We start from the raw sequence: 22,028 nt of genomic DNA on the forward strand, positions 1-22,028 counted from the left end.
AAGGGGGTGTTGGGGGAGGGGAGAAAGAGAAGGCAGGAGAGAAAGCAGCAAATGTAGCCAAGAGACCCAGTGAGGCTAAAGAGAGAAACACTGCAACACTGTGAATATTTAGGAGAAAAAACAGAATTTGGAGCTTCTTGGTTACCTTCCTATGACCAGCTCCAGGGGAATGTCACAGGAGCATCCAGATGGGTATATATGCCTTCCCAGAGGATTCACAAGAATCTGGGAACAGCTCCTGCCACACTGTTAACATAGTCCATTGATCCCTATCAGCCTGTATCCAGAAAAGCTCAGAGGGAGCCAAGAAGACATCAAGCACAAAGTAGACTTAATAATGGGTTAGCTGAATGGGTGACGAGCTGGAGTGGACAGGATCAAGAGGCTGATTAGAGCCAGGTGGTGGTGGCAGAGACCTTTAATCTTAGCACTCAGGAAGCAGAGGCAGGCCAGTCTGAGTTTTAGGCGAGCCTCCTCCAGGCTGGCCAGGGCTACAAACAAGCAAATGAAGCCAATTACATTAAGTTCGTCTTAGCTTCCTTAATATTAAGTTAGTAAGAATCATCAAAGCTTCCATTTTAAATTTTGCTTTCAAACAAAAAGCTGCTTGATTTCAAGACAGGAGAGAGTTAGCATGGCAACACATGTCTCAAAATGACTCAAAGATTTTATTTGATTATAAACTTAACTATAAAATGAGCAAAGAATAAGATGCAGATCCTTTAAAAGCTAGCATGAGGGGGTGGGTGCTAGAGAAATAGCTCAATGGTCTAGAGTACTTGTTGCTTTTGCAGAAGGCCAGGGTTCAATTCCCAGAACCCAGTTGGTGGCTCACAACCATCCATAACTCCAATTTTACGGGATTGAACCAAATTCTGTACCAGGCACATACTACATACATAGGCAAAACACTCATACATATGAAATAGTCTAAAATAAAATTTAAAAATCTAGCACAGAGGGCTGGAGAAATGGCTCAGCGGTTAAGAGCATTGCTTGCTCTTCCAAAGGTCCTGAGTTCAATTCCCAGCAACCACATGGTGGCTCACAACCATATGTCATAAGGTCTGGTGTCCTCTTCTGGCCTTCAGGCACACACGCAGAAAGAATATTGTATACGTAATAAATAAATAAATATTTTAAAAAAATCTAGCACAGAGTTGGTTATGATAGTAGAGAAGAGGAAGTGGAGATACAGGATGGTAATTTTTCCAAGATGGAGAAAGACAAAACAGTAATTAAATTAAAAAGAGAAACCATCTTTAGAAAAAATACAGAGCGAAGAGCTCTAGGTGAATAGACTAACAAGGAAGGAACTATTATGGAAAGGCAGAGGGGAAGATAGTCGACGGAAGAGAAAGAAACGAAGGTAGCTGTGAATACGAATGGGGATGCCTCATTCCTGCAACAATTAGGCAAACCGAAGCAGTGGGAGTTAACGGTTAAATTCAGGAAGGAATTTTGGGCGCTCGGTGAGAGCACAGGCTTATGTTTTCAATTTGTGTGGTGAAGTCATCTAACAGTGGGACAGGCTCTGCTGTTTCCGAGACAGGGTGTGGAAGGAGGACAAGGAGAATGTGAGATGGGAGGTGGAAAGAGTGCCAGATGGCGGGGTTTGTCCCTGAGGGGGAAAGCAGAAAGGGTGAGTTTCTTCTCGGGCTCTGTAAGAACTGTTCATGACCTCAGTGTCCTCTGGGCTTCTTCTGGCTTATCTCCCCAGCTCAGCGCTGTGAGGCCAACTGTGTCAGGGTTGTGATCAAGAATGATATGCTTAAGCCTGGGCATGGTGGCTCTACTCTGTAATCAGTCCTTGGGAGACTGAAACGGAAGCATTTCGGGTTGGGGGTTAGTCAAATAACATCTTTTTGAACCTTTAATAGCCTTAAGTTCAGTTTTGTGTTTTTCTTTTCAGAAATTTTTATTTTAATTTTTACATATGGGTGGGAGGGTGCCTGAGAAGGCCAGAAGAGGTCATCAGAATCCCTGGAGCTGGCGGTGAAGACGGATGTGGGTGCTGGCAACAGAACTCTGGTCTCCTGGGCGAGCAGCAAGCACTCTTAATCATTGAACCATTTCTCTAGCCCAGTGTTTTGTTTTTGCTTTTGGGTTTTTCTGTTTGTTTTGATTTTTGAGACAGGGTTTCTCTGAATATCCCTGGTTGTCTCCATCTGCCTCTGCCTCCCAAGTGTGGGATTAAAGACGTGTGCCACCACCGTCGGGCTTGATTTTGTTTTTTAATGCAGCTCAGTTTTTGGGAGAGAAGTACTTGAAAATCATATTCTTGCAAAGCCCATATCTTCTTGTAAGAATTAACAATTTGGTTGTAATTACTAAATAGACAACTTTGTCTTTATCAAAAGGTTAACAGAAACCTAATTCTGAAAGATTCAACTAATATAGTACTTTCTCATATAAGGGTGAAACCCAAAGCAAAACGATTCCACAGTAAAAGTACAGGGCTTTTCTTAGGTAGGGTCTACGTGGCGTAGATCCCTCAAACTCATAGAGATCCTCCTGTCTCTGTCTCCAGAGTGCTGAGATTAAAAGCGTGGCCACCACGTCTAAACTAAGAAGCGTGGACTTTTGGTTGGCGGGTGGAGGTGAGAAATCGTCATTTGGAACAAAACCCCATGCCCTGTGGAGGGATCAGCTCCTAATAAAGAAGCTGCGCTCTGCTCTCTAGAAGACCAGGAAGGCGAATACCCGCAACAGACCGAGCCGCGAGACGAAGGCGACTGAAAGGGCCAAGGCTTCGCCTTCTGTCTTCTCCAGGACTTCAAAGGAACCCGGGCCGGAACCCGTCCTAGCCCCTCAGTTGGGCCATCCGCTCAACCGAGGACAGCAGCACCCCGCCTCAGCACGTCTCACCCGGGTCAGCCAGCGAGCGCCGGGACACGAAACCGGAGTTCCCAGGGGGCGCGCGCGCGCGCGCGCGCGCCACGGCCAGAAGACGGAAGTCCCGCCTCCCGTTTCCGTTGGCAGAAAGGTGTGGGGCTGGCGCGGCTTCCTGTTCGAGTGAAGCTGTGCTTTAGGCACGTGTGTTACTTCCTCCGGCTCCTGCGTCTCCCCCTTCCCGTTGATCTTGTCTGCGGTACTCCTTGCAGGCCCAAGGATGAAGGCGGTAAGTGCCCTCGGGTCCCCGGCCCCCGTGACTTACGGTTTCCCGGGTTGACAGGGTCCCCGCCTAGCTTGTCTTTCCGTAGATTTTCCACTCTGGTTTAGGGGGCGGTGGCCTGTGTTGGGGCTCCTGGCGGTTCTTTGCACCATCTACTTCGGGTCCTTACTTGGCTTTTGCTTCCTCGTTCTCGGTGACCAAGCACGGCCTCAGGGAGCAGGTGTGAGGCCAGCAGTGAGCCCTGCATCTGAAGGATGTCAGACTGACGAGTCTTTCCAGACTGTCTCTCAGTCCTTTTCTACACGTAGAAGCAAGTCCAGACTTCTTGAACTGGACCCGGAGAGGACCCGTTTCCCACTTAAAGTTTAAGGAGATAGGAAGGCTGGTGATTTCCGAGATGGAGAGGGAAATTTAGGAGTCTTGGGATTTGGATTATAAAACAATTACCAGCAAGAGAATTGGAATCCAAACACATAATTCAGTTTTACCCTCCTTAGATCAGGGATCTTCATCGAGTTGCATGATTTCTGTAACCTTCACTTCCTCTGTTATGTGACGATCATTATATAGGCTATTGAGAAGTCTGAGTGCTTTGGGATTAATAAAACACCAAGTAAATGCCAATTGTTATTGTTAAAGGTAGCCATTATTTTGCTCTGTTTGTGTTACGGTACAAGTGTTAAGCTACCCTTGAATAACCATTTACCTCAAGATAAGAGATTCATAACGTTTTTCATTTCAGGTAGAGTCAGGTTATGGAGAAATTCTGTCATGAGTCACCGATGCTCTAGTGCCATCCTGTAGGATGAGTTACTACTGCCTTATGTTGCTTTTACTTCTTGTACAGTATCCACAGTTGTGAGACATTTGTGAAACTGGTCTAATTTGTAAGCTATTTTCCTTAACCTGATTTAAGAAATAATTTAAATTTCTAAGTTGCAGTGCCCCTTCTGTTGTTTTCCAGAGGAGGAATAAAAAGCAGGTCCCAAGCTTTCGCAAGCTGATAAAAACTAGTAAAGTGAAACTCGAAAACAAACTGAAGAATAAGCAATTTAAGCAACAGAGTACTATCAAGAAGTACCGAAAAGAGCAGAGGAAGCTAAGGCAAGCTGTCAAAGATGCCGTGTCCAAGAAACCAGTCCCCTTGGAGGACCCAAAGAGCAAATGGCCAGGTAATGAGAGCCTTCACTCACCCTAGTCCTCTCTGGCTACGCTGAAGTGTTCTCCGTGGAGGTGACTTGTGTCCTAGTAACGTTCGTCCTGTGTTCAGATCTTCATAGGTCTAGGTAACGATAGAATTCTTTTATGCATTACCACAGTCGGTATGAGAAAGCATTTCAAGATGTATGCACTGTGAGAAAGCTCACTTCTGCTTTTAGTTGGCCTAGACAGCAGATCTGAAAATGTAGTACTTGGGAGACACCCCGAGTGGCTGTGTAAATAAATTTTGGGCTACACGTCGGCGCTGTCACCTTCTCATTCACTGAGAGTCGAGGTCAGGCTGCTTTGTATTCGTGCATTCTTCACCATGTTGCCAATAGGTACTTCCTTTTCTTTTCTTTATTTTTGTTTTCCCAGACAGGGTTTCTCTGTGTAGCCCTGGCTGACCTGGAACTTGCTCTGTAGACCAGGCTGATCTCGAAGTCACAGAGTTCTGCCTGCCTCTGTCTCCTGACTGCTGAGATTATAGGCATGTGCTACCACTGCCCATATGGCATTTCCCTTTCTAAACTGGTGGTTTTCTTTTAGCTTGTACAGTTGGGCTGAAATTCAGCTCTAATTGTCTGGGTTATTTTGTACAACTATCCAAGAACTTCAGATACTCAAAATAGGAAAAGAATGTGACCATTTTGAATCAGGCCAGTTCTGAAGCTGATTTAAAGAACTATTTGTTTTTTTCTATAACCATCTTAATCTCTTAATCCTGACATATTTCCCAGTAGTAGCGTTATTGTAAGGGATATATGATCATTTGCCTGGAAGTCAGGAAATGTGGGCTCTTCTTTTGATTTGTGCTGGTAACCATGTGATCTTGTTTGATCACTCAGCCTCCAGTCTAGGAACAATGAGTTGATTGATTATAGATACTTTTAGAGAAAGTATCTAAAACTTCTAAAGTTTTACAATTGAAAAGTGTAATGTGCCGCCAGGTGGTGGTGGTGCACACCTTTAATCCTGGCATTCAGGAGGCCGAGACTGACAGGTTTCTGAGTTTGAGGCCAGCTTGGTCTACAGAGGGAGTTCCAGGGCAGCCAGGGCTACACAGAGAAACCCATTCTTGAAAACTACAGAGAGAGAGAGAGAGAGAGAGAGAGAGAGAGAGAGAGAGAGAGAGAGAAGAAAGCAAGAAAGAAAGAGAGAGAGGGAGAGAGAAGAAAGAAAGGAAGGAAGAGAAAAGTGTAATGTGCTAATAGTTCCCTTAATAAAAGTAAAAGAGAAAAAAATTTATTCTTACAGCTTAGCATCTAAGTGAAACCATGAGAGACGGATGAATATAAGAAAAAGATGGAGGCAAACACTGTTAAGTCTGATATGAAGAAAATCAATGATTTTTTTCCTTGTAGCCTCACTTTTGTTACTGAAATAGCAGAGTAGGTCCTTGGATGGAATGAGGCAGGTGAAGGAGCTAGAAGTGCAGTGATGAAAAAAAGAGTCAATGGGAGAGAAAAAATTGGCTCACAATATACACCAATTTCTGCTTTGAGAAATGCAGTGTCCTTTAAAGTAGATAGGAGTTTCATTCTGTGCCTGTTTACATAGTAGTATTTATCAGTCTTACTGCTGTTAGGAAGGTTAAGTTTTGTTAGTGAAAACACTAAGGGTGTCTTGTTCAAAGTTGAATCTTCTGCACTTCTTAAAGGGTTTTTGGAAGCCGGGCAGTGGTGGCGCATGCCTTTAATCACAGCACTCGGGAGGCAGAGGCAGGTGAATCTCTGTGAGTTCGAGTCCAGCCTGGCCTACAAGAGCTAGTTCCAGGACAGGAACCAAGAGCTACAGAGAAACCCTGTCTCGAAAATCCAAAAAAAAAAGGGTTTTTGGCACTTGAGATATATAGATATAGATATGCACACACATACATATCATATAGACACACGTGAATAAAAAGATGAATAAAGAGGAATACAGAAAGTGAGCAGAGAAGGAAGTTAGAATGATGAGTGAGGTTGGGGTTTTGTTATAGGATGAGTAACTTTAATATAGAAAGGAAAGTTGCTGAGTGTATAAGCAGGAGAATGGTGGAAGTGTAACCCTGCAGTCTAAGCCAGGGAACAAAGCAGAGCACACTAGTGTTCAGAACAGCAAGTGGTTGAAGAAATAGAGGTCTATATGTGTAGTTAGTAAAACAGTACATTGGAAATAACCAAATAATACTGGAAGGACAGATGGTTGTGGTCCAAGAATGAGCACCAAGGCTTGGGACCTGGCCTTTGGAGAGGCCGCTGAAGTGAAGTAAAGGTCATGGGAGATGAGAAGGTGCTAATGAACTCAGCCGTTGGTTCTCAGTTCAGAATACAGGCAAACACTGATTTCTAGATTTCAGGAATCAGATACTAAGCTGCTAAGCTGCTAGCCCTTTGCTGGGTTCAGAGCATCTCCACGAGGAAAAGAATTGTCACCTGGTACGTCAGTAGTGCTTTGGTGGGGAGCACTGGAGGAAGGGGAGGTGAGATAGGAAAACGCAGGACTTTAATACTTTCTTTTTCTTTTTTGGTGGAACAGTTAAAAGGATGGAGAGGGAAGAGGAGGAGGAGGAAGAAGCCCTTCCTTTAGATATGATGGATGAAGATGACTTACAGCTGATGAGAGATTTAGGACAAAAAGCATCTTTTCTTACAAGAGATCTTTCTTCTAGGTAATATTTCATCTGGATTATAAGTGTTCACATCTCTGTGTGTTACAAATGTGGTTCTGAGCATCAGACCCAGGACCCTGTACATAGCTCAAGATGGACTATAACTGATGGTCCTCCTGCCTCAGCCTTCATAATCCCCAGAGGGATTATAAGCACGTATCATCTTGCCTGGTTTACAATAGATTTTCTGATGATAGCCTTTAGGTACATGTGCTGGTCAGTTTTTTGTTTGTTTGTTTGTCAACCCGACACAAACTAGAGCAATCTGAGAAGAGGGACCTTTGCTCGAGACCATTTCCATCAGATTGGCTCATAGCAGTGGTTCTCAGCCTTCCCAGTGCTGCAGCCCTTTAATACAGTTCCTCATGTTGTGGTAGCTGTTCGGTTGGAACCTCCAGCTCACTCCTGCTAGGTCCCGCAAGCCCCATGCCTGTGTCTCCAAACCCGGCCAGCTCAGAGTCTCTGAACAAAGGAAAGGCAGCAAAGAGCCCAGTTCCACATTCTTGGCTGCACTGCAGCTTCCTCCCCTGAAGTTGCCCGCTGCCCAAGTCCCTGCCTGATGCTTTCAGCTTTTGACCAAATTTGGGTACAAACCCACTTTGTGGGGGATATGTCATCAACCCTCGCCTACAACCTATATAATCTCCCTGTTTTAGTTCTGTGGGTGGGTTCTCCAGTCCCAGAGATCAAGGCTGGAGAACCCACCTGGGATTTGCTTTGCTCAAATAAGCCTGTTGTTATACTTTTTAAATTCAGCTTGATCTGGCTTACTGAGGCAGCAGAGAAACATATTATTGGGGGACAGAAAACCTATTAGTGACCCCCGATCATTTTCATTGCTGCTTCGTAAGTGTAATTTTGCCACTCTTATGAATCGTAGTGTAAATATTTTTTTTTTAAATATTTATTTATTTATTATGTATACAATATTCTGTCTGTGTGTACGCCTGCAGGCCAGAAGAGGGCATCAGATCTCATTACAGATGGTTGTGAGCCACCATGTGGTTTCTGGGAATTGAACTCAGGACCTTTGGAAGAGCGGGCAATGCTCTTAACCTCTGAGCCATCTCTCCAGCCCCCGTAGTGTAAATATTTTTAGAGACAGAGTTTTGACTAAGAGATTGGACCCACAGGTTGAGAATCGCCGGTTTACTGGCAAGCCTGTGGGGGCATTTTCTTATTTTATGTTAGTTGGAAGGGCCCAGCCCATTTTGGCAATGCTATCTCCTGGCATGTGGTCCTGGTATAAGGAAAACTGACCAAGCCAGGAGGAACAAACCAATAAGCAGTGTTCCTCCATAGCTTCTTCAGTTTCTACCTTAAGTTCCTGCCCTTCATAAGGAACTCCAGTTGTAAGCTGGAACAGATCCTTTCCTCCTCAGGTTGTGTTTGGTCATGGTGTTTATCACTGGAACAGAGGCCTATCTAGAAGAATACCCTTTAAGACTGAAATTGGACTTTTTTCTGCAGCGAGCCAGTTCATATCAAGAAACGAAAGCATGAGAGTGTGATAGCTAAATATGAAAAAGTGCCAAGAACTCTGCAGACTGCACCTGAGAAGGAGTTGATTCATTTGCTTCCTATCAAGGATAAAAGCGGTATAATCCCACAGACTAGGGAGAAGCCAGGTGAGTCGATGGCTGACTTCCTAGTTACACTTAGATTTTACTCCTAGAACACACTTTTTTTTTTCATTCAAAGTTTCGCACTTGGCTTTTAGTCATATCTGTAGAGTAAGAGTAGCTGCCATTATAGTGGACTCAGTAATTCTGGCCAGGTCACAGACAGTTCTTTTGGGAATCTGTTTCATTGAGAATGCAACTAGAACTATAAGGTTTGGGTGATTATCTCTTCAAAAAGAGAGAGGGGAATGGGGCAGAGGTAGAGAAAGAAAGAGAAAATGTGTTTGTGAAGTAATAGTGAAAGACAAAAATCAAAGACACCGTTATATTGATTTGTAGCAAAGCATGTACTCAGGAAACGCCATCTGGGCAAACACTAAATTCTGCTAGCTCCCTCCCTCCCTCCCTCCCTCCCTCCCTCCCTCCCTCCCTCCCTCCCTCCCTCCCTCTCTCCCTCCCTCCCTCCCTCCCTGTTATTGCCTAGCCTGAGATCTGTGGTAACTGCTGCTCTGTTCCTTTCTTATCTGTTCTGTTTTACCACTTAATGTTATCACAGCTTTAATATGTAAATCTGTCCAATAGTCACAGACGTCCAGCAAGAAGAAGAGGACGAAGAAGAGCAGGAAGTTGAGGAAGGTAATAAGACATCTTTGTAGTTGATAGTTAATCGGGAAGTGGTCTGTTTTGTTTTGTTTTTTGTTTTTTTCAAGACAAGGTTTCTGTGTAGCTTTGGTTCCTGTCCTGGAACTAACTCTTGTAGACCAGGCTGGCCTTGAACTCACAGAGATACACCTGTCTGCCTCCCAGAGTGCTGGGATTAAAGGCGTGCACCGCCACTGCCTGGCTTAGGAAGTGGTCTTTTGCTCGGCGAATATTGTTTGTGCACCTAGCGTGGACGCTGCTCCTTTAAAGGCCATTCTCTACATTTGAAAGGCTCACATTGTAAGCTTTGATATACTTCTTATTATGGAAAAATGTGGACAATTACATTTTCAATGGCGAGCAAACATGAAAAATTTTAATTGTTACTGTTTGGAATCCTTCTAATTATAAGAAAAAGACCTACTTACAAAAACGATTACTTTTGAAAACCGCAAAATTGATTTTGTGATATACAATCTTTTTTTAAGGACAATCATGCTTAGTGTATGCCTTTTTCAGTTATCGAAATGTGGGTTTTTAACATTTAAAATAATTTTTTGCTGCTTATTTAAGTTTGTAAAATTATATTTTGATTGTATACGTATGCATGTGGAGATCAGAGGATTGGCAGCAGGTTCCTTCTACCAGCTGAGCCATCTCACTATCACCCACCCTCGCCTTTTTTTTTTTTTTTAAGACGAGGTCTCATATGCTCAGGTTGACCGGAAGCTTACATTGTAACCGAGGATGGGTTCAAACTCATGGCAATCCTGCCTCAGCCTGCCAAATGCTGAGATTACAGGTGTAAGCCATCATACACCATGCCTAGTGGAATAGTTTTAACTAATCAAAATTAACCTGGAAATACATTTTATATTAAACTACTGTTAAATTTTACTTAAATTTATCAGGCCTCATTAAAAATGTGTGTGAGATTATAGAGCAACTGTTGTAGTTAGCTGGTTTCAGTCACTACAGATCAGATGCGCATCGCAGGTTATTCTTGTGTGTTTATTATCTAGTTTCCTCTGGAGTCTTTCTCTTGGAACTCACTTTGCAGACCAGGCTGGCCTCAAAAGCATAGAGATCTGCCAGCCTCTGCCTCTCGGCATATGCCACCACCACCCAGCTCCTGTAAATCCCTTAACATATAATTCAAAGCCCTACATAGAGTTGAAAACAAAAGTATGGTATTTTGTAACTTAAGAAAATACTAAGTCAAGAGTGTTTCATTAGCTAATGAAGTTGTGGGCTTGTTAGGATAGTATTTAAGAATTTGAGCGTGGGCTTTGGGTCCATTTCTGTTAGTTTTTGAATTTGAAATTGAAGTTAGCTAAGCTGCTTTTTTAGCTTTAGTTTTTGTATCTGCAAAATGACATGTACGTGTGTGATAGTAGACTGGTGGGTTATGTGCAACAATAAACATAGATGCCTATTGCCATTGTTAATACTTATATAAAATGAAAGGTATGAATTTATTAGCTCTCTGAAAGTAAAGGAATATCTAAGAAGGAAAACCTAATTTCTTTCAGAGGTCATTGAAAACCCTGTTCCAGAGCTCACCATAGAAGAACATTTAATTGAGAGAAAGAAGAAACTACAGGAGAAGAAAATACAGATTGCAGCCTTGGCATCTGCCATACTGTCAGATCCAGAAAATAATGTGAGTGGTATTGATTGTGTAAACCACAGATTGTTGAAGAGCTCTAGTTTCCTTTAACACACAACACCGAAAGGAATTAACTAAATGTAAGCGTAAGCTAGAGTTGAATGAAACAGTAGACAGAATCTTAACTTCATCCCGCATCTCAACCTGATTTCTTTCTTTCTTTCTTTCTTTCTTTCTTTCTTTCTTTCTTTCTTTCTTTCTTTCTTTCTTTTTTTTTTGTTTTTTGTTTTTCGAGATAGGGTTTCTCTGTAGCTTTGGAGCCTGTCCTGGAACCTGGAACTCCCTTTGTAGACCAGGCTGGCCTCGAACTCTCAACTTGATTTCTTTCATGAGCTTAGAAAAGCCACTTAGACTCTGAGATTTGTTTTCCTCATTTGCAAACAAAGATACAGGACTTATCTTGGCAACTTGGAGGGTGGCAAATATCTTAAAGTTACTGTATTAGGGAAGAATCTTCCTGCAGATTTGTCTCACCAGTCAGTAGAGGGTGTGTGTGTGGGAGGGGGCAAGCTTCTGTCCCCAAACGTGTGTGCGCGCACATGTGTGAGTGTGTGCCTGCTTCTGTTCATCCACCTCTCTGATTATGCCTTTCTGTGTCAGTTTTCCCAGGCTGGTCTCAAACTTGTGTTCCTGCCTCAGCTTCCTAAGTTTTGGGATATTAGGTGTGTATCATCATATCTACCTACTTAAAGGTTTTAGTGAGGAACATTCTGTATAAGAGTCAATGGAATTAGTTCAGAAATATTTGTAGTGAGAAAATACTGTACAAGGCTGATAGTGTGCATTTGTAACCTTAGCACTAGGGAACTTGAGGCAGGAGGATTGCTACTAGTTCAGAGTAAACCCCTAAGTAAGCTCCTGCCTCAAAAACCCAGAGAAACAAAGAAAAAAAGAGAGTGAGGAGACAGGGATGGAAACGTGAGAGGAAGGAAGCAAAAGGAGAACAATACGAATGGAGGAAATGCTTTGAGTGAAATGGAGCCAGTCTCGGAGAAAACTGCCCTGAGTCTTGGGTACATGGTGAAACTGGTGATATGACATGTGAATTCAAGAAATCTGGGGTTCAGTCTTGGCTCCCCTAAGTGCTGCTTGAGATAGGTTAAGTCCTTTTTCCCAAGAAAACAGCATTTCAACACTGTTGTGAGAATTAAATATTTCATATTAAATGATATCGTTCTTGTTATATTGACTTTCCCAGTATCTGAGTATGACAAGCATTTATTTATTGAATGATAAATTGGATTTTGACTTTAAACATTATCTGCTGTTGTGGAGGGAGGGATGTGTCATAGTAATGTGGAACACCTGTGTGGATTGGCGATTCTCTCTTTTCCTCTTTACAAGAGTTCCAGGGATTGAATGCAGGTTGGTAGTCATGTATTTTGCCTGCCATCTCTCTAGCCCCTGTTATTTAGGGTAAGAAATGTCATGTGGGCAAACTTTGAGTAGAACTTGTCTTTTTTAGTTAAAAAACAAAAACAAAAACAAAAAAAAACAAAGGTAATATATGGACCAGAATAAGAGAGGGGAGTGGGGAGTTAGGATAATTTTTTCATCTGTTTTCTTATTTGATCACCATAGAACCATAGAGATATTCTTATTTTAATTTTTTAAAAATAAGTTTATTTTTGAGAATTTCATAAATCCCCCCATTTCTCCCTTCCACTGCTCCCCAGATCACCCCTAACAAATCCATCTCCCAATTTTTTGACTTTTTGTGGAGGGAGTTTGGGAACAAGGTCTCCCTATGTTACTCCAGCTGGCTTGGAAATCAGTGATCTGCCTACCTCTGCTTCTAAAGTGCTGGAGTTAAAATCTTATGATGTCACCATGCCAGTTTTTTTTTTTATTGTTGTTGTTTGTTTTATAACCCATGAAGTCTAATTAGTGCTGCCTAGATGTACGTGGGGTAGGTTTGTTTTGTTTTTGAGACAGGGTTTCTCTGTAACAGCCAGGGCTGTCCTGGAAGTCACTCAGTAGAGCAGACTTGAACTCAGAGGGCCAACCACCTCTGCCTTCCGAGTGCTAGAATTAAAGGCGTGCACCACCATCCAGCCTATTTTTTCATTTTTAGACAGGGTTTTACTATTTAGCCTTGGCTGACCTGGAACTTCAAGAAACCCACCTGCCTCTCTTCCTGAGTTCTGGGATTAAGGATGCACACTACTGTGTCTCTTCATAAGTACCAGTTTTTAAAGGATTTTATGCAGGGTGGAGGTAGCACATGCCTAGTTTACAGAGTGAGTTCTAGGAAAGAGACAAAACAAAATACAACCAAACAAATGATAATGAATAAAAGAATTTTATCTTATTGTCATTTTTTTTACTTGGGTTTACCTGTTTGAATGCCACACAGTGCATGTGGAGTCCACACAGTGCATGTGAAGTCCGTGCGCAGATTTCAGGAGTCTGTTCATTCCCGGGTTCTGGAGACTGAACTCGGGTAATCAGGCCTGAGTGGCAAGTGCCTTTACTCACTGAGTCTTCTTACTGGCAGTATTTTGATATCATTTGATAACGTCTTTTTATGTCATTTTCCTACTGAAAAATTGGGTCTTCAGAAACCCAAGTAAGAGCAGGGCATGGTGGCACAGGCCCTTTCCCAGCAGGTGGCAGGCAGAGGTTGGCAGATCTCTGGGATTTCTAGACCCGCTAGGACTATGTAGTGAGAACCTGTCTTAAAAATCTTAAGTGAGAGCCGGGCAGTGGTGGCGCACGCCTTTAATCCCAGCACTCGGGAGGCAGAGGCAGGCGGATCTCTGTGAGTTCGAGACCAGCCTGGTCTACAAGAGCTAGTTCCAGAACAGGCTCCAAAACCACAGAGAAACCCTGTCTCGAAAAAACCAAAAAAAAAAAAAAAAAGAAAGAAAGACTGGAGATGCCTCTCATGGTGGAGCAACAGAGCACCTGGCCAGCATGTGCAAGGCCAGTTTGACCCCCAGCATCTCTAGAAAACTCAAGTGATTACTGCTCCCCCCGCCCCCATTTTGATAGCCACGTAATTGGGCCCAGGTCTTCTACTACTCCAGGGGCTTATGCCTGTGCTCCACAATTTCAGGATAGCAAATAGATGAAGGCCCCTTTGTCCTTGCTGTGGGAAACATTGCTAGCAAGCCGGAGTACTGCTCTTCACTCTCTGTTCTGCTCCAGTAGCAATAGTAATTCAAAGGAAGCATGTTAATTGAAACCAACTCCTTATTTATTTATTTTTAATGGGATTGTTTCACATCCTTACTGAATGCTCTCTGCATCTTTCCAATCTTAGTATGTGTGCTGCTGAAGTTAGCACCAACTTTATACTTTTGTATTTTATCATGTAAATTATCTTCAAATCTTACTGCAGTTAATATAACTTGGCTCTATATATGTATATATTTTCCCTCCAGTATCAGGTATTGAACCCAGGACCTTATGTATGAGGTCAAGTGCTCTACCACTGAGCTACAACTTCTGTGGTTATATATTTGATTACTTTAGTATTAGTATTTTTGTTTGTTTCAGTGAGTTTCTCTGTGTACACCTAACTGTCCTGGAACTCACTCTGTAGATCAGGCTGGCCTTGAACTTAGAGAGATCCACTTGCCTCTGCCTGCTGAGTGCTAGAATTAAAGACATGCACCACCACTGCCCGACACAATAATTATTTTTATTGTGTGCACATCGGTGTACTAATGCAGTTAAAACTTAGCTCTTAGGAGTTGGTTCTTCCCTTCCACCAAGGGTTCCTGGGATAGAAATCGCAATCATCAGGCATGCTCTGGAAGTACTTTTACCTGCTGAGCTTCTTGCCAGCCCAATTCCTCTCCTCTCCTCTCCTCTCCTCTCCTCTCCTCTCCTCTCCTCTCCTCTCCTCTCCTCTCCTCTCCTCTCCTCTCCTCTCCTCTCCTCCCCTCCCCTCCCCTCCCCTCCCCTCCCCTCCCCTCCCCTCCCCTCCCCTCCCCTCCCCTCCTCTCCCCTCCTCTTTTCTCTCTCTTCTCCCCTTCCCCCCAAGATATAGTCTTACAATGTAGCTTTAGCTGTCCTGAAATCAGAACCCACAAAGATCCATCTGCTTCTGCCTCCCAAGTGAGTAATGTGTGCACAGTCACACCTGACTCCTATTTCTTATAATTTGTACTTGCCTACATGGGTAAAGTATGGTTTTCCTTTAACCTGGTGATGTGTCCATTGGAGTTTATTGCAGCTTGGCTCTGTTAGTCTTTAGGTGAATTCCACTTAGGGTGTCAGATGCAGGGCTGTTGTCTTTTCTCTGAAGTGTTTTGCTACCATTTCTGTAGTCTTACGAATCATTTCTTTAACAGATTAAAAAACTGAAAGAGTTGCGTTCCATGCTGATGGAACAGGACCCTGATGTGGCTGTCACTGTCCGGAAGTTGGTGATCATTTCCCTGATGGAGCTATTTAAGGACATCACTCCTTCCTATAAAATCCGGCCTCTAACTGAAGCAGAAAAATCCACCAAGGTGATGCTGGATAAAACTATAAGCCAAAAATTTTGGAGGACTAGGGATGGGAAAATAGGGAGTTATTGTTGTTATTTAATCCTTGTTCTTTCCCCAACCCAAAGTCTAAGACACTTGTTTTCTTGTCCTTTTTTGAAGTTAATGCTCTGATTTTTAAGCATAAAATAATTTTTGTCTTTTCAGATTCGTAAAGAAACCCAGAAGTTAAGAGAATTTGAAGAAGGCTTGGTTAGCCAATATAAATTTTATTTGGAAAATCTGGAACAAATGGTTAAAGGTATATTAAACTTAGACTTTCTCTGTGTAACCCTGGCTGTCCGGAACTCACTCTAGAGTAGGCTGACCTTGAACCTGGAGATCTGCCTGCCTCTGTCCCCCTAGTGCTAGGATTAAAGACTGTGCCACCACTCCCCAGCTTTTTTTTTTTTTTTTTGTCCTATTTTTTTTCTCTTTGATGTAGCCCTGGCTGGCTTGGAACTCAGTTTGTAGACCAGGTGGCCTCAAGCGTACAGAGAGCTGCCTGTCTCTGCCATCTTAGGGCTGGAGTTGAAGACTTGCACCATCATGCCCAACAGGCAACCATGTCTTAAAAGAACATGCATATCTAACCTTATATGATCACAAAGGTAACTTTATATTCTGTTTTATGTGAGAGGCAGTCTAAAGTCAGACTTCCTAGAAGCTGGGACTGTAGTGCAATTGGAAGAGTTCTTAACCTAGCGTTCATGAAAGCTCCTGTCTCTGGCATTGTATAAGCCAAGCATATGTGGTGGTGCACACTGTGATATCAGCATAGGGGAGGTGGAAGCAGAGATACCAGAAGTTCAGGGTCATTCACACCTACATAGAGAGTTCAAGTCCATTGTATGCCAGAATGGAGACCCTGTCTCAAAACACAGAAAGATTTCCAGAGTTCAGCCTATCTCTACCATTTGCATAATAGGTAAATTACCTTTCTGTGCTTTTTAAATCAATAAATAGTAATAATATTGTTTACCTTATAGGATTTATGAGAAGCAGTTTGATTTATAAACATGAAGTGTTTAGTTATTCTATCAGCTATTGGTATTAGCATTATTATTTCTGTAGTTCTTTGTCTTTCCTTTTATGCTGCTGGGGACTGAACACAGGAACACATGCACACTACCAGTGAGCTATATGCTTGGCATGCTATAGTCCTTCATAAGTAGTCATGCACTTGTTGCATTTATGAACAGTTGGGATTTCTTCTTATTATTATTTTAAAACTGTAGACAAAAGACTATAACTTGAAATAGGTGTTCATGTTTTAAAAGCAAACTTAAAACTTAGCTAGGATGGTAAGCCTTTTGAACACCCATTTCCAAAAAAAGAAGGGCATAGTGAAAATTGGGTGGTGAATGGAGAAGAAACCCAGATTCCTAGTTCATCTCACTGAGTTCCTTTCCTGAGTGCTAGGACCAAGGATCACGTAGTTCCCAGCCGAGACAGTGCTGCTGAGCCTCCTGTTGGCCTGAGTGGGACAGAGAAGTGGTAGAGTGGACCCTGGGTGGAGAGGGGAGGCGTGGGTGTTGTTTTTATGCTTTGGTATCCATCTGGAACATACTAGGATTTGTTCCTGGAGACTCTTACCTGGCCATTGGCAAGCCCAAGGACAGGCTCAGTAGAGACCTTGTCTCAAAAAATAATGTGGAGGGTCTGGAGAGATGGCTCAGGAGACCTAAGTTTGGTTTCCGAGACCCACATCAGGCTGCTCACAATTGCCTATGACTCCAGCTCTCAAGAATCCAGTACTCTCTTCAGACCATGTGGATACCTGCATTCAACAGTGCACATACCCACATTTACCCATTAAAAAAGAAGGGTGAAAGGGGACAGAAAAAGACGGGTTTTGACCTCTGTCTTTGGCATGCGTATGGATGTGGGCACATAGTCATATACTGTGCACACATATAAAAGAATGTAATGTAACTACACTAAAAATGAAATTAAGTTTAATATTAAGTTAATTACCAAATTACCATTTCTTTGGACGGTGGTGGGGCACGCCTTTAATCCCAGCACTTGGGAGGCAGAGGCAAATGGATCTCTGTGAATTAAGGCCAGCCTGGTCTACAGAGTGAGTTCTAGGATAGTCAGAGATGTTACACAGAGAAACCCTGTCTCCTACTACCCCCCGAAAAGAAAAAAAGATACCCCAAAGTACCATTTCTTAATTTTTCTTTAACATGTATTTATTTGTTTTGGTTGTGGGTATACACGTGGGTGCACAGATGGCATTGTGGGAATGTGAGTGTCAAGAGGGCACCTTGTGGAAGGCAGTTGTCTCCTTCCATCCTGTGGATTCCAGGAGTTGACTCCTGAGCCAACTTCTTAGCCCTACTTACCATCTTGGCATGTAACTAATTTGAAAGATTAATAAGATGATTTATGTTCTTTCTCTTTTTTTCCTTTTGGTCCCAAGATCAAAATCCTGTATTTTACAGTTTCTTCTTTATGTAAGTTGTAGCTTCTGTCTGAGACCATGAAGATGTTCTACACAAATCTGACCATGCAAATATTTTATAGTTTGGTAAAAGTTTGGGAATACATGTTAACTGTAAAACAAAAGCCAATCAGTTTAAGCTCTGACCAGTGACTAAAGTGACTGCATTTGTGTTTTACTTAGACTGGAAGCAAAGGAAGCTGAAGAAGAGCAACGTGGTCTCCTTAAAGGCCTACAAAGGGCTGGCTGAAGTGGCTGTGAAGAGCCTGTGTGAGCTCTTGGTGGCCCTGCCCCATTTCAACTTTCACAACAACATTATTGTGCTGATTGTCCCTTTGATGAACGATGGGTCAAAATTGGTGGGTTTTTCTAAAACTGGTTTATTGCTTTTGTCCTTATTAGGAAGATTACACACTGCTTCATCTTACCCCTAAATTCTTTATAAGCTATTGGTAGTAATTAGCAGTTTATTATGCACCTGACTTGAGGTTGGTTTAGTGAGTAGTTCTCCTTGGAGGCTTTTAACCCAGCAGCAGGGGTCCTTGTCCAGGTGTCAGTCTACTTTATCGTCACGCTTTCTTTTCCAGATATCTGAAATGTGTTGTGAAGCAGTAAAGAAACTCTTTAAACAAGATAAACTAGGCCAAGCTTCTCTTGGTGTAATTAAAGTGATTTCTGGTTTTGTAAAGGGCAGAAATTATGAAGTTAGGCCAGAGGTAAGCCTTTCTTTTCTTACTTTGAAGTTTGTTTTAAATTTTCATTTGTTTACAAAGTTAATTTTTTACTGTTTCAAGAAATTCATTTACAGACTTCTATAAGGTGGAAAGTTAAATATATATATTCATTAAGTAACTATTGCTGACAGTTTGTTGTGCATATCTTCCTAGATGTATTGGTAAAGAGATATATGCATCCTTGTTTCAAAACTTAAAAAAAGTCTTCTAGTCAGGACCCTTTTCTGCAGCAGATTGATATGATGTGTGGTGAGCTTCAGCATCCCACACACAAACATACAACACCCTGCTTGGTAGCGAGTTGTCTCAAGAATTTTCCTGGTATAGTCAGTGTTGGAGAGGCCACTGCTCATATGTTTTTTTTTTTAATATTGTGAGTATTCTATGAATTAGATTTCTTGAGTAGTGTTAGTGGATCCAGTAGTAATTACATTTAAAAATGAGAGATTGCCAAATGGTTTTCTAATAATGTGTCTTTCAATGTTATTAGTGATTTGAGTCATTTCCCAACTGACTGCCCAATACTGAATGTTGCTATTTAATTTTTTTGTCAGTATGTAAGATGTAAAGCTGCCCACATTGCACGTGTGTTTATTTGCATATTATGTGTGTGTGATATTGGAGTTGCTGGTGGGGGTCTGTGCATGCGTGTGCTCAGGTACACATGTAAGTGTGATTGTTGATGGTACAGGTAGACTTTGAGTATATTCTTTGATTGCTGTCCACCTTTATATTTTTGAGACAGGGCCTCTCACTGAACCAGAAGCTCATTGATTTGGCTGGTCACTGAGCTTTGAGATGCGTCTGTCTCTGTATAGTGCCCTCAGCACTGGGGGTATGGGCATACTGCCACACCCAACTTTTTAAATGGGTACTGGAGATCTGAACTCAGGTCCCCATGCTTCCATGGCAGGCACTTTGATGAGTGAGCCATTTTTCTAGTCATTTGTACCTATTAATTAATAAAGTTTTTCTTCTCCGTATACTGTTTCAAAGATGTTGCTTTACTAAAAATTTAAATTTATATAATGAGACCAATGAAAGATAACAGACAAAAATAGAAAAGAAACTCAATGGAAATAGTTGTGTATATCAATGTGTAAAAACACCTACATTTCAGTAGCATTACTAATCAGAAGAGAAAGCATGTCTGTAAGTAAATTTGAAGCAGCAGTTCCTAACAGAACATAATCAGGGATTAAAAATCTCAAAATGCTAGGTGCTTAGTAAGTAATCATTACTTTTTAAGTTTTTAATATAGTATAACAATATAGCTTCTCAGTAGCATTTACTGAGATTTAAATGTAGAAAATGTAGAGAAAGTCTTTGTAAGTTTTTTTCTCTTCTCTCCTCTCATGGTCCCATTCTAGTTTTCTGCTGTCTATTTTCTTTTACCCTCATGTAGATACAAATATAAAAACCTCTTTCTAGCCTGTTTACTCTGTGCCATCTAGTCTGCCTGTTTTTCTCTTATATTCATGAGTGAGCTGTTTTGAATTTTAGCCAAATACTGGTGTCCTTTCACAAACGGATGTCTGAGTGTGATTTTTCAGAAGAAGACAGAACTCCGTGTTAATCTAATAAAACATTTAACACATTTGGTATACATTCTTTTCTGCAGTCTTTGGAGATGGTGTAAGTACTAAGCTGTGTGTTTGTTATTGTTTTTCTTTCCAATATTAGATATTAAAAACATTTTTATGTCTGCGAATTAAGGAAGTAGAACTGAAAAAAGATACAGAAGACATTAACAAGCCAAAAAAGTTCATGACTTTCAAGGAAAAGAGAAAAACTCTATCAAGAATGCAAAGAAAGGTTTGTTTTATTTTCATTTCATTTAAGTATTCTGCTTTAATTGATCTTGGATTACAAGTGGAATCAAAGTGTAATTAGATAAATGTTGTATAAATCATAGTTAAGAAGGGACCTTTATTGATTACTTTTGTTGTCTGACAGTCTCTCTGTCTCTGTCTCTGTGTGTGTGTGTGTGTGTATAAATCTATTCTGATTACCTTCTACTGTTTATTTATTCATATTTTTGTAATCTTTCTATCTCTATTAATCCTTCGCTCCTGCGGATATACACAGTAGTCTCTTTCTCTGGTTCATTTTGTGACCCATTTAGTTTAACCTGGGCCATCTGTGACCACTTGAAGTATCCATTGAAGCCTGCTTGGGTCATCTGTGGGTATAACAATTGAAGGCAGTTTCCATCTCTCTAAGTCTGTTAGTAGCAAATAGCTCAGCGGTTAGTGGTGAGCCTGTCCAAGCTCTTTTCAATCCAAGCCTGACTGTTGACAGGCATCCCAGGGGTCATGAACTCATGATTGCAGCGGTTATATGTTGTTCAGAAATGACACTTCATAGATCTTCTTCCTATTTTCCCACTCTTACCGTCCTTCCTCCCCTTAACTGCAGTGTTCCTTGAGCCTTAGAGAGGATGATGAAATGGTTTGCGTTGTGCACTTACCTATCGCTTACTCTCATGTGCTGCCCTGAGTTCATGGATTCACCACTGTTCACCTGAAAGAAACTTCTCTGATTAAGGCTGAGAGTAGGTAGCATTCATCTGTGAGTATAAGCATAAATATTTGGAAGGCAGCTTCCTATGTCAGTTTAACTAAGTAACAGTATTCACTTCTTCCCGGTACTGTGATCTCCCCCATCATAGTTTTTTGACTATGTTTACAGTATCAGGCTTATATTCTGTCCTGTGAAACAAATCTTAAGTCTAGGCAGAGAGCAGTAGCTGCTCCTATGGCAGGCTACTATTCACAAGCGTCACATTTTGCTTGACTAGTCAGTCAAAAAGAAGAGTCACAACTAGATAGGGTCATTGCTTCTTTTTCTCCCCAGCAGCTGTACAGCGCCTCCAGGGGCTGTGAAAGTTAGCCAGCAGGGAGGACTGCTTCAGCTACATTCCAGCTTGATCTCCCCATACTGTGAATACAAAGTGTGTGGTGTCTTCAGCAACATTGTCTTATTTTTAGCTCTAGTGGGTACCTAAGAGGAATGGCGAGAACCTGCATTGCTTAATGACTTCTGGGGCTCTGTGATCCTGGGCAGGTAGTTTGTCCCAGCAATGGCATTTTTGTTTAAAACCTGACAGTTTCTGGGAGTAGTTGTTTTCTAGCCATGCAGGGTTTCTCCCTTCAGACTCTTGCTTTAAAACTTGGGAGGCAGAGGCAGGTGCGAGTTTAATGAGTTCAAGGCCAGCCTCATCTACAAAGTGAGTTCCTGGACAGCTAGGACTGTTACACTGAGAAACCCTGTCTTGAAAAACCAAAACCAAATTTTTTTTTTTAAAAAATTTAAAAATTTAAATTTGTTTGCAAGATAGGTATCTTAGGATTTTTTTTTATTGCTGTGAAGAGACACCGTGACCATGGCAACTCTTATAAGGAAAACATTTAATTGGGGTGTCTCACTTACAGTTTCAGAGGTTCGGTTCATTATGATGAGGACC

At 41.9% G+C, this 22,028-nt stretch overlaps 1 protein-coding gene across 1 annotated transcript in view; it reads left to right on the plus strand.

Moving 5' to 3' along the window:
• Window positions 1-2,972: 2,972 nt before the first annotated feature.
• Noc3l (NOC3 like DNA replication regulator) overlaps window positions 2,973-22,028 on the plus strand; it is a 32,901-nt gene continuing 13,845 nt past the window's right edge. Inside the window, exons 1-11 of the mRNA XM_057778160.1 lie at window positions 2,973-3,121; window positions 4,080-4,287; window positions 6,836-6,968; window positions 8,439-8,596; window positions 9,173-9,226; window positions 10,765-10,895; window positions 15,203-15,364; window positions 15,548-15,641; window positions 18,012-18,187; window positions 18,416-18,544; window positions 20,246-20,377. Coding sequence (XP_057634143.1) covers window positions 3,113-3,121; window positions 4,080-4,287; window positions 6,836-6,968; window positions 8,439-8,596; window positions 9,173-9,226; window positions 10,765-10,895; window positions 15,203-15,364; window positions 15,548-15,641; window positions 18,012-18,187; window positions 18,416-18,544; window positions 20,246-20,377 — 1,386 coding nt within the window. The 5' untranslated portion in view covers window positions 2,973-3,112. The remainder of the gene's footprint in view (window positions 3,122-4,079; window positions 4,288-6,835; window positions 6,969-8,438; window positions 8,597-9,172; window positions 9,227-10,764; window positions 10,896-15,202; window positions 15,365-15,547; window positions 15,642-18,011; window positions 18,188-18,415; window positions 18,545-20,245; window positions 20,378-22,028) is intronic.

Source organism: Chionomys nivalis, chromosome 8, assembly GCF_950005125.1.
Source record: "Chionomys nivalis chromosome 8, mChiNiv1.1, whole genome shotgun sequence".
NCBI lineage: Eukaryota > Metazoa > Chordata > Mammalia > Rodentia > Cricetidae > Chionomys > Chionomys nivalis.